Here is a 15289-nt window from a genome sequence, read left to right as displayed (position 1 = left end):
TTCTGCACCTATGGAAATAATGGTGCTTTTTCCCATATATCCTACTAATAGGATGAATTACTTTGATTATTAGATATAAATCCATCTTATGTTTCTGGAATAAATCCTAATGGGAGACAATGCTCTTTAATATGTTGCAAGATTTGATTTGTTACAATTTTGTTAAGGATTTTTGCGTTTATGTTTATCAGGTATATTGGTCTGTGATTGCCTTATAATTTTTTTTTTATTTAAAAAAAATTTTTTTAACATTTATTTATTTTTGAGACAGAGAGAGACAGAGCATGAACAGGGGAGGGTCAGAGAGAGAGGGAGACACAGAATCTGAAACAGGCTCCAGGCTCTGAGCGGTCAGCACAGAGCCCGACGCGGGGCTCGAACTCACGGACCGCGACATCGTGACCTGAGCCGAAGTCGGACGCTCAACCGACTGAGCCACCCAGGCGCCCCATGTGATTGCCTTATAATTTATTTGCCCAATTTTTATTTTAAAAAAAAATCAGGGAAGTATTCCCTGTTCTTCTATTTTCTGGAAGAGTTTTGTAAGATGAGCATTATTTCTTACTTGGATATTTGATAGGAATCACCAGTCATACCATTTGGACCCGGAACTTTCTCTGTGGGAAAGTTTAGATAATGAATTTAATTGCTCTTAGAGATATGAGGCCATTTAGATTTTCTGTTTCATCGGTGTCCATTTGAGTAAGTTGTATTTTTTAAGGCATTTGTCCATTGTATCGAAGTTCTGACCTCGTTATTTTTAATATGTCTACCCTAGATATCTTCTCCTCTTGAAACTTTCCCTGACCCTTGCAACAGAAGTGATTTCACATTCTTCGTGCCATTACTTTATCTAGTAGCCCTTGTACTCCCCACTTTCCTATGCGGCTGTGTGCCCATGTGTCTCTTCTTATGCTAAGTGAAGGGCCCTAAAGTTTCACGATTGCACCCTCTTTATCTCTGAGTCTCTGCCACCTTGTATGGTGCTTGGCACATAATATACCATCTACCGCCAATGTTTCGTCAACCTGTTCCACTTATCATGGTCTGATTTGTAGCTACACATGCATGTTTCTGACTTCCTCAGTAGATGAGGAGCATCTTTTGCAAAAATGGCAAGTACCAGTCCATGTTCATATTCCTTCCATGTGTTAGATTTAGAATAATTTAACCTCTAAAATAACACTAATCTTACAAAACCCTTCCAGAAAATAGAAGAACAAGGAACACTGCCTCACTCACTTAAAAAAAAATGTTTATTTATTTTCGAAGGAGAGAGAGACAGAGCATGAACAGAGGAGGGGCAGAGAGAGAGGGAGACACAGAATCGGAAGCAGACTCCAGGCTCTGAGCTGTCAACACAGAGCCCGACGAAGGCCTTGAACTCATGAACCCCAAGATCACGACCTGAGCCAAAGTTGGACGCTTAACTGACTGAGCCACCCCAGGGTTTCTCCCCTCACTCATTTTTAATCAAAATTGGACTATTAAATCAATCGAACTGTATAGAAAGTCAGTGTTCTATAAATGCACAAAATAGGTTAAATGGAAATCAGGAAAGCATGCATCAAAAAAGGGAGAGAAATAAGGAAACTAACATTGTTGAGTGCTTACTATAAGCCGGACATTGTGATAAACAATTTATATTCCTTATCTCATTTAACCTCAAAATAAATAGGCATAGAAAATACAGTCATCCCCAATTTTGCACGTCAGGAATCTGAGTTTCCAAAAAGTGAAGTACTTTGCCCAAGTCCACAGAGTTATTAAGTGGCAGATCTGGGCTTCAGATCCAAGCCTGAATGATTCCATTATCCATCTTATTGGTTTCAATTATACTTTTGCCCATTTGATTTTCTACAAGGCACTTGATGGATTTTTTCCCAGGTTACCTCTAAATTTTGCCAGAGTAGAATATTATGTGCCCCCCACTTCCAACTGAGTGTTGGAATTTCTGTAAGTTTAGAAAAACACCCAAGTATTCCCTGAATACTTGTTCATATATATATATATATTAAATTTGTTTAATGTTTATTTATTTTGAGGGAGAGACAGACAGCATGCAAGCCGAGGAGGGGCAGAGAGAGAGAAGGAAACACAGAATCCGAAGCAGGCTCCAGGCTCTGAGCTGTCAGCACAGAGCCCGACGTGGGGCTCGAACTCACAAACCGTGAGATCGTGACCTGAGCCGAAGTCAGACGCTCAGGAGCCACCCAGGCGCCCCTCTTGTGCAATATATCTTGATAGTAGATATATGAAACACCAGATCCAATCGCATAGCCTCTCTGCTATTGCTAACTAAGATGCTTCTACCTTAAGTCTCTTGGCTCTCAACACAATAGTACTCTACAAATCACCTAACCAGGGTTCTCATGATAATCAGGCTTTTCCCAATTAGAAATAATGACTAATGCACCATTTTCCCGATACACTTTAGCCAAAGAACTAGGAAGGGGAGGCAAGTTTTTCAACGATTCCAGCCTATCAGTCGAAGCAAGATGTTCTGAGGTCTTCCCAGTGTGGAAAACAACAACAGCATAATGGCATTTGTTTATTTATTATTTGTGTACAATACCATGGTGAGGAACTTGCCGTTTCACCAGGGAAATTATTGCAATACATCTTTTTTTTAATGTTTATTTATTTTTGAGACAGAGAGAGACAGAGCATGAACGGGGGAGGGGCAGAGAGAGAGGGAGACACAGAATCCAAAGCAGGCTCCAGGCTCTGAGCCGTCAGCCCAGAGCCCGACGCGGGGCTCGAACTCACGGACCGTGAGATCATGACCTGAGCCGAAGTCGGACGCCCAACCGACTGAGCCACCCAGGCGCCCAGCAATACATCTTTGAGGAGATGACTTACTTCACACTGATCATTCCCTGTAGTCTGCCATGGGGAGGTTGATACTTTCATGCATTATAAGCACCAGACAAGGTAGCTGGATAAATTTTCTCTCTTGAAATTCTAGTCTCGGTTGGAATGACTCCCTCAGGCATCCGCAGCTCTAGGTTCTTGCTGACTAAGAAATGAAGCAAATACTCCCAGGGGTGTTCACATTTGGGGAAAAAAAAATCTAAAAAAAGTATCCCTGCTGTTTAGATGTCAGAGACCAACATGGGGAGATTTCTTACCTTTAGGTAGAAGATAGAGCTTCTTTGTAGTCTGAGCATCAAACTTGAGAGGACATCGTCAAGACTTCGTATTAATTAGTAATGTTTATTCACAGAAACCTAGATCAAATGATATTCTAGGTGGAGGCAGGTTAGAAGAGGTGGGAATGAATACGTGAACCCTTGGAAGCTATTATCGGCTGAGGATTTTTGATGAGTTGCCACTTGAAATCAAGGAAAATACCAAGGATAGTAGGAGTTGAGAAGAGAAGGGCAGGATGTAACCTTTCTTCTTCCACTTAACATTGTGCGTAAGGAGAGCCCAGTCTATATGAGCTGCCCTATAGAAACTTGCTGAATGAATGAATGAATGAATGAGTGTTTGATTCTGAACTTTCTTACACTGTAACTTAAAATTATGGTGGATGTGTTGTGCTCCATTTGGGTGTTGCAGGAAGCCAGGAGAGAACTTTCTATTCGATCTTGGAAACTGAGAGTGACTTTGTACTGCCTGGTTAGAACAAGCTTCTGGCCATTATTCCATTTATCCAGAGGCAGAAGGGACCCTCTTGCCTGTCACTAGAACACAGTTGCCAGTTTCAACAAAGGGCCTATATTGTATTGCCTAAGGAAACAGTGTTTCCTCTTACAAGGTACAATCTTGGTTGGCTCCTCTGCCACGAGGGGGGGTGTTCTTGAAAATGTGCTCCAGAGACCTTCCTATTTAACCAGGATGCAAATTGCATTGCTACATAATTCCCCCTGCTGAGGCCCTATGAAAGGAAGAAGTTGGGACAGATACAGCAAGATATTAAGGCAGATTTTCCCCCATTCTTCCTGCTCTACTACACAGAAGTGAACTTGATTTCAACAAGATGACCCAATTCTTAGCATGCTTTTCTACCCACTTTTACCCATAACGCTTCCAAATCACTGTCTGATTCACATTGTGCAGAGAAAGCCAATGGAAAAGAAAAGATAAAGTGGCCACTAAAAAGTAAAATGGCATTTAATTAAAACTAAGCTTCCAAGTTAATGAGGGGGGGGGAGTGGGAAATGGTATTTTGTTAAACACACACACACACACACACACAAAACAAAACAAAAGCTCTGTGATTAAACCTCAGGACAGCATAGCACATCACTACCCTTTTGTGGTTTTGAGTGCCTTTTATTTGTGCACTGGAGGCAGATATTTGTCATGTTGTTAATAATTGCTCTACTAAATTGTGCCCAACAGTGTACATCACCGTAACCTTGTTTATTCGCAGACCTTTCATTTGCTTCCTGTACTTTCCTTAAGCTTGTTTCTGCCGGGTGATGCGTTCACATGCGTTTTCAATTTTAAAGAACACAATCCGTTCATCTCACTAGGCATCTTTATTTGCTTAAAGTGGGGGAGGAATCAGATCGCAATTATGTTGTAAATAAGTCCATCCGCTTCCTCCCCTTTGCAGAAAAAGCTGGGGGTGGCAGCAAAGAGAGCCCAAAGAAATAGAAATTCGACTAGGTTTTTATGAACTCAGGCCTTAGAGCAAGTAGAACTAAATCTGTGGAGTCAGTGGAGGGAAGTGACAAAAATGCAAATGGTGTTTTGTTAGAGCTTTTTATTCTAAGGCATTCCAGTATTTCCTTCCCTTCTCTTCCTCCCACTACCCTGACCCCACTCCAGCCCCATGGTCAGAATCGAGGGCACGGGGCGCTTCCGAAGCCAGAAGGAGAACAAGAATGAGGCTCTGGGTTCATCTGTCCGGGTCACCGTGAGAGGTGCAAGCAGAAAGGTAGCCGAGAGGGCCTCGTTTTTTGACCTCTCTAAAGCTGCCATCGGAGAAACTCCTAAAGAACTTTCTGATTTTTAAAATACTGAATCCTAAAAAAATTTTTTTTTAATTTTTTTTTTCAACATTTATTTCTTTTTGGGACAGAGAGAGTCAGAGCATGAACGGGGGAGGGGCAGAGAGAGAGGGAGACACAGAATCTGAAACAGGCTCCAGGCTCCGAGCCATCAGCCCAGAGCCTGACGCGGGGCTCGAACTCACGGACCGCGAGATCGTGACCTGAGCCGAAGTCGGACGCTTAACCGACTGCGCCACCCAGGCGCCCCTAAAAAAATTTTTTTTAATTAAATAAGATACTTAATCTTGTTGCGAATCTTTTGAGGTAGGAAAATCTGATGAGAAATAAACGTTCGCTGTATTCCTACGCACTGGGTAGGCTCCTGGAAACATTGGAGGGATTGTTCGCCAGAAAGCCTTGGCAGTTTTCAGAGCTGGCTGGCCAAGTCATGAGAGACGAGGACAAGTGGTTTGTGTAGCATTGAGTCCAGCGTTGTGTGCAAAACACAGGTTTCGATGTAAAGAAATCTGTTGCACAAAAACCTTGGAGAACCTAATCCTCCCTTGTCTTTACAAGTACTCTCTCCTTCTTCAAAAAAAAAAAAAATCTTTTTTAGAAAATCTGAAAAAAATATAAGAGAATCAACGTGGTCCTAAAGGAAGCGTATCTCTTTGTTTTAATTTTCTTTTCTTTTTGCTTTTACATTTAAGAGTTAAGACAACATTTCAGCAGAGAAATGTGGAGAAGGGTAAAGGGAAATCAATAAAGTTATTCTGTGACTTTTCCCAGGAGGCGGCTGTGTTAATCGAGAAAGGCCTGCTTGGCTATATATCAAGTCCGAGGAGAGAGCAGGAGTTGATTTTGAAACAGATTTTCCCAGCTAGACTGAAGGAGATATATATATATATATATATATATATATATATATATATATATAATATACATATATGTACATACATACATGTGTGATGTTTACAAGAATGGCATGTATCTGCATTACACTATTCTATACATTCTAACATATATGAAAAGTAGATTTAAAATTTAATTTAAAAAGTAGATAAAAATAATTGCTTTAGATAATGAGTGATACCGATACCAAAAATTCCTCTAACCGTCGTTTCTGCATGGTGATCTAGGATCGTTTTACACTTTATGAGTTTCTCTAGTAAGTTCTTCGACTCCCAGAGAAGGAACGTGATGTACAAAAGCCTAAGGTGACAGATGGAAGGGATGGAAACCGGATAATTTCCTGACGCGAGGCCAGTGGAAGTGTCGTGGACCGTAGGGAAACTTCTAAAGAGTCTCTCTGGGTTATTCATGTGGTCACTTTCTCTAGTGATCAGTGCTATAGCAGGTGTGATTTCAGCAGAGTTTTTGAAAGCCAAGTTGGCCAGGACACTACTCAGTTACGCTGGGTCACAGCACGACATTCTCGCCGTCACTGGAAGCAGTGGTGGGTTCTTTCTGAACAGATTTGGGCAACATAATTGGGTGGGAGGCAGGATACCTGAGTGTCAGGCCTGACTGCATCTTCACAGTGATCTTGAGTGAATTACCTCTCCTTTCTGGATGTCAGTTTCCCTTTGTATGAACTGGGATGGATAATTCTTGCCTCTTCTGGACAACTTCCTTATTGCCTAAGAATCTTGTCAAAACTTCTTTGATCCAGGCAATGCTCAGGAGATTTGGGAGACCGTTAAATGGGGATCTCCTTTTCATGACCCGATCTGCTGTGATCAATTCCTCCATTCTGAGACTCTTCATGTTTTTCTTCTTTCATTTTGGATGTTCGGATTCTATATTGTTTTTAACATCAGCTAAGATGCTCTATTTATTTTCAAAAGACAAATTCCGTCTGTATCATGACTGTTAAGAAAATAGTTTTGTAAGAAAATGGAATCTAGACAGAGAGAGGGACTGTGCAGTTCTAGAATTTTCCTGGAGGGGATTTAAAAGTTCATCTAGTCTCATCCTCTCATTTTATAGTCAAGGAGGAAGCTAATGATCCGAGAGGAAAAATGTCTTGTCCAAGGTTGCTATGACAACATTTTTTTTAACTTTTTAAAAAAATTAATTATTTTTTAATTTACATCTAAATTGGTTAGCATATAGTGAAACAATGATTTCAGGAGTAGATTCCTTAGTGCCCCTTACCCATTTAGCCCATCCCCCCCTCCCACACCCCCTCCAGCAACCCTCAGTTTGTTCTCCATATTTACGAGTCTCTTCTGTTTTGTCCCCCTCCCTGTTTTTATATTATTTTTGTTTCCCTTCCCTTATGTTCCTCTGTTTTGCCTCTTAAAGTCCTCATATGAGTGAAGTCATATGATATTTGTCTTTCTCTGACTGACTGATTTCACTTTGCATCATACCCTCCAGTTCCATCCACGTAGTTGCAAATGGCAAGATTTCATTCTTTTGGATTGCCGAGTAATACTCCATTGTATAAACATACCACATCTTTACCCGTTCGTCCATGCTGTGACAGAATTAAGCGGAGAACCCACGTCTCTTTAACTTTCAGTTCTATATTGTTTCCATTGGTTCACGTGCCTTGAGACCACTATGATTGGAAACAGTACCTGAAGTTCAAATAAGCAGTCCGGACCAAGATTTGTCAACCTTTGGCTTTCCCCAGGGCCATATTCTAATTCTCTGTGCATAACCTGACCAACGTGGCATTAGCATCCTCATGGAGGATGGATTCATGGTTGCCAGAGCCTCTTCTTTGTCCCCTCCTGTCCCATAAGACCCAGCCTAGACTCTGGATCTAATTGAACTCCTACTTTTCCAAGCTTACTTTGGACATGGTTGCATTTACACTTTATCTGACAGCTCTTAAATGTTATCTTTAAATTTTTTTTTTTAATTTTTTTAAAATTTTTTTTACATATTTTTTTAAAATTTTTACGTTTATTTATTTTTGAGAGAGAGAGAGAAACAGAGCATGAGCGGGGGAGGGTCAGAGAGAGAGGGAGACACAGAATCCGAAGCAGGATCCAGGCTCCGAGCTGAACTGTCAGCACAGAGCCCCAGGCAGGGCTCAAACCCACAGACCGTGAGATCATGACCTGAGCCGAAGTCGAATGCTTAATCTACGGAGCCACTCTTGTGCCCCAACTTTACACATTTTTTATTCGACCTTTACTGAGAGTTTACTGTGTGCCAGTCATGGGCAGTGGGCCGGAGATACAGAGCTGGATCCCACAGTCTCTTAAGTACAATCACGGTGTAGTAGGTCCTGCATGAGACATGCTCATACGAGATGTGCTGTGTGGCGGCGGGAAGCAATGAAGGAGGAGAGCCTGGGGTCATCTGAAGAAGTCCAAGAAGATGTTAGATCTGGTGATAATTGCCTTTACTCTCTCCTCTCCTTCTTTATCAGAGCCAAGAAGTTAATTTTAGACAATAGTGTTTTCCAGAGCCATCTCTGCCTTGTGTTCAGCAAAAGAGAAGTAGCATGTAGGATTTTTCTTTTACTTCCTGGCTTAGATAGTCTCACCTTCCTCCATAAGTTCTCTGAACAAAGCAGGTTTCCTGATACTTCAGTCAATTCCTCCTGTGCTACAGAAAGCAAGTCCTCTGGGCCCAGGGATGCACACAGATGTAGATTCGTTGGGGGAAGAAGATGTTATTCACCAATCATTTCCTCTCCAACTTTAATTTTTAAATCAGTTCTCTTTATTTACTTTGTTTTTAAAAAGACCTTGACAGGTTGACACCTAGGTGCTTACTAGAAACACCCAATAGCTCTGTTAACGTTTTATAACAGAGCCCCTAGCCAGATTTTGTTTGTTTTATTTTCAAAGTGCGTCTCCTCCTTCCTTACCTTAGAGCTGGTCTCATTTTCCCATCAATTTGAAGACGTGGATTTGGAGTAATTGAGCACATGGCAGGAGAGGAAAGTCATCAGTTGAAGATTGCTTGCCTATGCGTAATCCGTTGATTGGTCTGTGTTCATAACACTGTGACCCTGGATTATATTAAATTCCCAGCACAGGACAGACAGAACAATAATTTGTAAAGCACCTATCATGCGGCAGGCACAGCGCTAACCATAGTAAAATCATGATCAGCACACTTCACACAGAGCTAAGAGACCCACGGGCCCATAAACCGAACAATTTTCCAGACTTGCGGTAGGTCGTCATAATATCACGGTGAATCTTTGAAGACTTAAGAATGCCAGAAAGTTCACTTAACCTCCCTTCATTTGGGAGTGCAGGTTGGTTGCCAACTCCAGTTGGCTTACTCTGTACCTGCCTGGATCGGAGAGTGTGCAGTCCAACATTCCTGAAGGGCAAAGCATCGGACCCCGGAAGGCTAGCGTGGCTCCCTGTGACAGAGTTCCCTGTGGTCTTCCTTTCATTGCTGTTTGCAGCATGGAGAGACTCTTTGGTGAGTGTTGAGTGCGCCACATTTAAAATCTCTGAGTTAGCAGTTTCCACCTTGAGAATATTCCTGGGTTTCTCCCCCAGAGTGCTCCCCATGCATCTATCTCCGTTTGAATCTTAGCAGGAAGTCTGGGGCTGCCACGGCACCTCAGTCCCCAAAATGTGTCTCAAACAGCGTTTCTGTGTTCTTTTAAGTGTATTAATTCTGCACACTCAGTGCTTTTGAAACTCCTCTATTTCACAAACACTCAAGTAAATGTAATCGTATCTTTTTGAAGCTCTTCCTTACTGTGCTGTCATTAGTAAATAATGGGGGAAACCAGGCGGCATAGGGTATGATTATTAGTAACAATACTTTGGATTTGCACAAACTCACTCTCAATGAACCCTAGGCAGTTCCTACACATTAGCTCATTTTTCCTCACCACAGCTGGGCCGGGAGACCTAGATTCTATTCTTGGTGCTTCAACAACCTTCTTGGGAAAAGTATTTAGCCACTAATTGCCTCAGTTCCCAACTATGAAAAGGGAATAATGATATTAGGATATTTGCCTCTCCCTGTCTTTATCCTAGACCTTTAGAACCTAACTAGTAAAAAAAAAATGTTTTTAATCTGAAGAGCCTAAAAAGTCTTAAAGAGAAGGAGTGTGGCTTGACTTTATTTCCATTAATGAAAAGGTGAGATACAGTCTTAGGAGTTTGACTGGAAACCTTGAAATCTGAATTGTAATCCAGTATCTGCTTCATGATAGACCACTGCTTTGGATACCTCTCTCCTTTATATTGGAAAGCACTTAGCGATCCAGCAATGGTGAATACTATAAAAGGGGACTGATCTTCTAAGGAGCATTAATTTGGTCAGCAAAGATGTCTCTATGAGCCATGGCATCAATAAGACTGAATTTAAGATGAGAACACTCTTGGCTTCCAAAGCCTTCCCCTCCCCCCACCTCTCTCCTTCTCCTCACAACCTCCTGGCTGTGTAGCTGTTTCAAATATATAGACGAATAACTCCAGCCCAAGTCCCTGGCCTATATCTTTGGTCTCCTATCATCTCTAGACTCTTGGCCTGGCAATCTCCATCTTCAAAAGTTCCAGGGGCAGAAATAAGCCTTTTTGCTTGCCAGCCTAAACCTAATGACTGAATGGCAGGGAACCTAGACCAAAATAGAACTTGGCTCTTAGATGATATGCGTCAGCCAAGAATAATGCTTCTTTTTTAACGTCAGGCTCCATTCTATTAGTGCACAGGTAATAGGGATCTCATCCTTTAGGAGGGCCTTGATTTTTTCTATTTTTCACTCTCAGTTTACCCACTTATTGTATAGGAGTGAAAGCTTCTCTCTTTTACCTGCCTACATCCAAAAGGCTATTGCAATGTACTATTTACAAATTGGTCAAGTCAGACCCCAAGGCAGTGGGCCATAGAGTACCTTCCAGAGGGCTTCATAGACAACATGGGCTCGTCAGATAAGTGACAGTCCTTGTATGGAGTTAATCTAGAAGCCAAGAGAAGTCCTCTGAAGCTCACCCAATGAAGCATAAGGAGGCAACAGAATTAGTATACGTATTCATATCAAAAAATATTATTAAATAATATGCTGAAGACTTCTCTCACCATTGATTTCCCCTAATATCCTAAAAGGCTAAGGAAAGCGAAATAATATATTTTTTTCTTTTTTACTAGGCAAAAATTCAAGTCTTTAGCCTGACATTACTTAACCTGACACTTGGAACTCTTACAGATTTGGGGTATAAAACCTGCCAGATGACTCCTTTGGAGACCACTGGAGCTTCAGACTGCTTGCACCAAACGCTGCTCCCTACTGGCTCAAGGTCTCGTTGCTTCAGGAAAATGGTTTTGCTGATCAATGCAGAAGGAAGCTTCGTCTTCCTCCCCTTCCTGGGAATATCTTTTTGTCAGTTGATGAGGGACTCTCGCTGAGGGAATTTAGATCGCTCCCATCTAAAGTATGTTTAGAGTTTGGGGGCTGGAGTCGGGGGGACTGTGGTTATGCATCCAGCTGTCCCTTGAGAGTCACGGTCAGCCACCAAGGATGCATCTTTAGAAACTTGAGTGGTGTCAAAACTCTGAATGTGCATCAATGCCTGTCAAAGGACGGATTGAGCGCCATCATATTCTCCCTGCCCGCCCCTGTCGCGCGGATGAGGTCTCGGATGGAAGCTAGCCTGCCAAGGATACCACTTGTATACGCTTCAGTACTCTTTCCTTAGGCAAATAAGGACTTGTGTAACCTTTTTTCAGAATACATATTATGAAACTCTGGAGCCTTTCGCTCATATGGTCACAAACGATTTCTAGCTTCTCAACCTCTTTTTTTCTGAAATGAGGGCATCTGAGCTCGGTTGCTTATCTCAGATCTGGACTTACCCACACACTTTAAAGTGCAAGAGATCTCCCTCCCTCCCTGCGTGTAGCCCAGAATAGGCCTTCACAGCCACGTCATCCTGGACACTTTATCACTTGATATTACCTCCTAATCCACAGATCAGTGAGATTTCAGACAGAATCTGTCTGGCTCTCAAACAGAAACAGCATGACTTCAGAACATTTAGAATGAATTAAGCAGACCAATTTGTTATTTTTCAGAAACACAAAGGGGCTATAAGTGGGACCTCAGCCAGAGTATGGTCTTAGAAAATAAGGTTGCAGTTCACCCTTTATTGAATGTTATTTTATGTGGCATCGTACTAAGCGTTCTTCCAAGGGTTATTTAGACATGAGCTCTGATCACTCAAAAAGTTACAATCAAAGCCACATCAGCATAAACGTTTATTAAAAACTTTTGCTATGGGGGTACCTGGGTGGCTCAGTCCGTTCGTTAGGCATCCAACTTCGGCTCGGGTCATGATCTCATGGTTCGGTTTGTGGGGTCATGCCCCACGTAGGGCTCTGTGCTGATGGCTCAGAACCTGGAACCTGCTTCGGATTCTGTGTCTTCTTCTCTCTCTGCCCCTCTCCCGCTCACACTCTGTCTCTCTCTGCCTCTCAAAAATAAATAAATGTTAAAAAAAAAAAAACTTCTGCTATATACCAGGTGCTGAGCTATATACCAGAAACACAATAGCAATCATGTGACAACCACCCTCCGCGTTCATCTTGGAATTTGGAGCTAGAGACAACATAGTCTATGGATAGTGCCAACACCAGAACATCGAGTTCTTTCCTCTAGCTAACGGACTTATACCGCCGAGCACAGTGCCTGACATACAGTCAAGTACTCAATAAATATTCCTTGGCTAAAATGAGCTCATGAAAAGAATGAATACATGTTAAAGTGGAGTAAGTATAGACTGCTATGGAAACCACATCGGAGGAGAAACCAGGCTCGTGGGAGGGGATGAACTGTGTGGAAAGTGTCATTTACACAGAGACAAGAGTCAACACAATGATCTAAAGGAAAGACCGGGCTCATGGAGTTCGACCTGGTTCGGATCCTAGCGCTGCGCTCAGAGCTGGGCAGTTCCAACTATCCCAAACCTTTGAAAACACTGATGATGGCTTGGGAAGACAAAATGAGATGTTATTTGCCTGTAAGTGTCTGTCACATCGAAGAACTCAAGAGCAGCTAGTAAAGGAGTAACAGAGAACAGAACTGCAACGTTAAAGCAATAAAGACCTGAGGGGTAAGGTTAAGAGCACAAACACTTTGAGGGATGGATGGCAATGACGAGCTTAATTTAAAGTCACGGTGGCAGCCGGGAGAGGTGCTCCCGAAGTTCTTAGCTTCTAAGCCCAGACAAGGCTAGGGGGAGGGTAGGTGTCTTACGGGATTTATCTTCCTCTTCCAATCCGTCTGAAGGCTTTCAAATTCAGCTTTTAGCTGCAAAACCACGTGGGCCCTGCCCGTCACTGTTTACGGTATGGTAAATGCCCTTTTCAGATCATCAGATCCTCTTAAAATATTGTGACGTGTCGAAGCTCGAGACAGACCATATATGTGTATATGTTTATATACAGAGACATAGAAATACACACATAAAAATATAACCCTTTTCTCTAGAAGGCCTTGCAATAATTAGCTTCTGTTGCTTTTATCTTAAATATCCACAAATATACCAGACCCCTTTCTTCTGTGCTTCCTTCCCTACATGTCCATCAGGCCCTTTCCCACTGCATTCATATAGTTAGATCAGCGCGCGCGCACGCACGCGCACACACACACACACACACATACACACACACACACACCTGTTATCTTTCAGCTTTTTTTAGGTGAGCCTTTGGGAAGTGCCCTGATCTGAACTGGATTGTCAAATATGTTAATATGGGGGCGGGGAGGGGGGAGGGGGAGGAGAAGATGCTGGCAGCGGACTTTGGGTTTGGGTTTTGGGTCCATAACAGGAGATACAACTATAGTTTGACATGCCCCCCCTCCAAAAAAAACGTCAGACAAGAGAATGTGAGAGACCAAAGAAAGGGAAAGGTGGGGGCCAAAAATGAAAAAAGCTGCTGGACAGGAGAACATTCTAGACATAAAAATTGGAGGAGGGGAGAACTAGAGGTGTTTCGAATGACAATGGGGGAGGGAAAGCAGTTGGTTGGGCCTTTGAAAGGGTGCCAGGAACCAAGAGCCAGGGGCAGTGGCAGAGGGGAAGGCCAGGTAGGACAATTAAAACGGAAATCTGGCTCCTCACAGCGCAGCTTGAAGCGGGGCTACAGAATTTGCTGCAGTGGGAGGTGGGGCCAGTCTGGCACAGTCTGTGGGTTTGAAAGGAGCTGGGCGGGTTGGGGAATGCCAGTCAGCCTTTGTAGTTCTGGGCTTGGGGAGGGGGTGCCGAATCCTGGGCTTCAGGTCAGAAGCCTGGCTAGGGTGGCTTTGGAGAAATTTCCCCTCTGCTCCCAAACTCTTAAAATGCTCTCATCACTTCACTGGCCTCCAATCACAGCATAAACACGTGTCCTGGAGGCTGTCCTCCAGGAGAGGTTCCAGCTCTGGTACCTGTTGGCTGACTGATGGGGTCCCTCTCCTTTCCGATTTCCCTAGATACCCTAAACGGGGCTGAATACAATATCTCTACATATGTCCCTTCATCCTGCCCAAATGCTTCACATCTCCCAGACTCCTAGGGTTAATCCCAGGGACAACCTTGCTTTGAAAGAAAAAAATGTGGTGAGCCTACTAGAAGATGTGGAACTCAGAGGCCTCTGTCTGTCCCTGCTTCAGCCAGACCCCAGACAGCCGGCTCAAGGAGATGGACATTTACAGAGAAAGAAGCAGTAAGTTTATGTTTGTTGCTGTTTGTTTTCAAGGCTTGGTCTCTCGCCCCAGAATTAAGGTCCCTGAAAGCATGAAGCTTTCTTTTTTCTTTCTTTTTTCTTTTCTTTTCTTTTCTTTTCTTTTCTTTTCTTTTCTTTTTTCTTTTTTCACCCCTCTCCTTTCGTTTCTTTTTCTTTCCTTTCTTTCTCAGCAGAAGTAAATGATATTCCCTTCCCATCTTGGGGGATGATTCAGAAAAGCAATCGAATTAGAAAGGGTGTCTTCACTGGTGTTCCTGTCTTGGGTTAAAAATATCTGAAGCTGATTTGTGCGTGCTTATTCTCAACACTGTAATATTTTAATGTGTATCTGCATTTGTTCAAGTAATTTGTAGTGATTGTTCTTCTGCAGAATAAATACTATATATCTGGCTGATTGGTTGTAATTAGGATGAATTTGTCCCGGCACTTGCACGGATGTCTTCTTTGAGGATTTTTGCGCATATTTGCTGCTCATCAAAGGGAAGGCTAGAAGGACTTTGGAAGGAGGGTGTGGTCGGGCTGATTCAGCTTCCTTCCAGGCCCATCCCTGACTTCTTTCTGCTCCTCCCTCTCCCCATCTCCTACCCCCGGCTCCACGCGTCCTTCCTGAGCCAGCTGTCAAGGAAATGGCATACACCTTTCTTTTCTATCACTGCCTGTGTTAGACGGCTAGGTAGGCGACC

The 15289-nt window shown here is 42.8% G+C and overlaps 1 protein-coding gene across 1 annotated transcript; it reads left to right on the top strand.

The window, feature by feature from the left end:
- Positions 1-3551: 3551 nt before the first annotated feature.
- On the top strand, positions 3552-4961 carry BLID (BH3-like motif containing, cell death inducer; the record flags this gene model as incomplete). Its single annotated transcript, XM_043582201.1, is given in 4 exon segments — positions 3552-3606; positions 3609-3681; positions 3719-3776; positions 3778-4961. Coding segments are annotated over 4 exon segments (288 nt in total), but the record flags the coding sequence as incomplete, so codon positions are not given.
- Between the last annotated feature and the right edge of the window lie 10328 nt (positions 4962-15289).

The sequence above is a fragment of the Prionailurus bengalensis genome, chromosome D1 (genome assembly GCF_016509475.1).
Source record: "Prionailurus bengalensis isolate Pbe53 chromosome D1, Fcat_Pben_1.1_paternal_pri, whole genome shotgun sequence".
Taxonomy (NCBI): Eukaryota; Metazoa; Chordata; class Mammalia; order Carnivora; family Felidae; genus Prionailurus; species Prionailurus bengalensis.
This window is presented reverse-complemented; position numbering and strand designations above follow the sequence as displayed.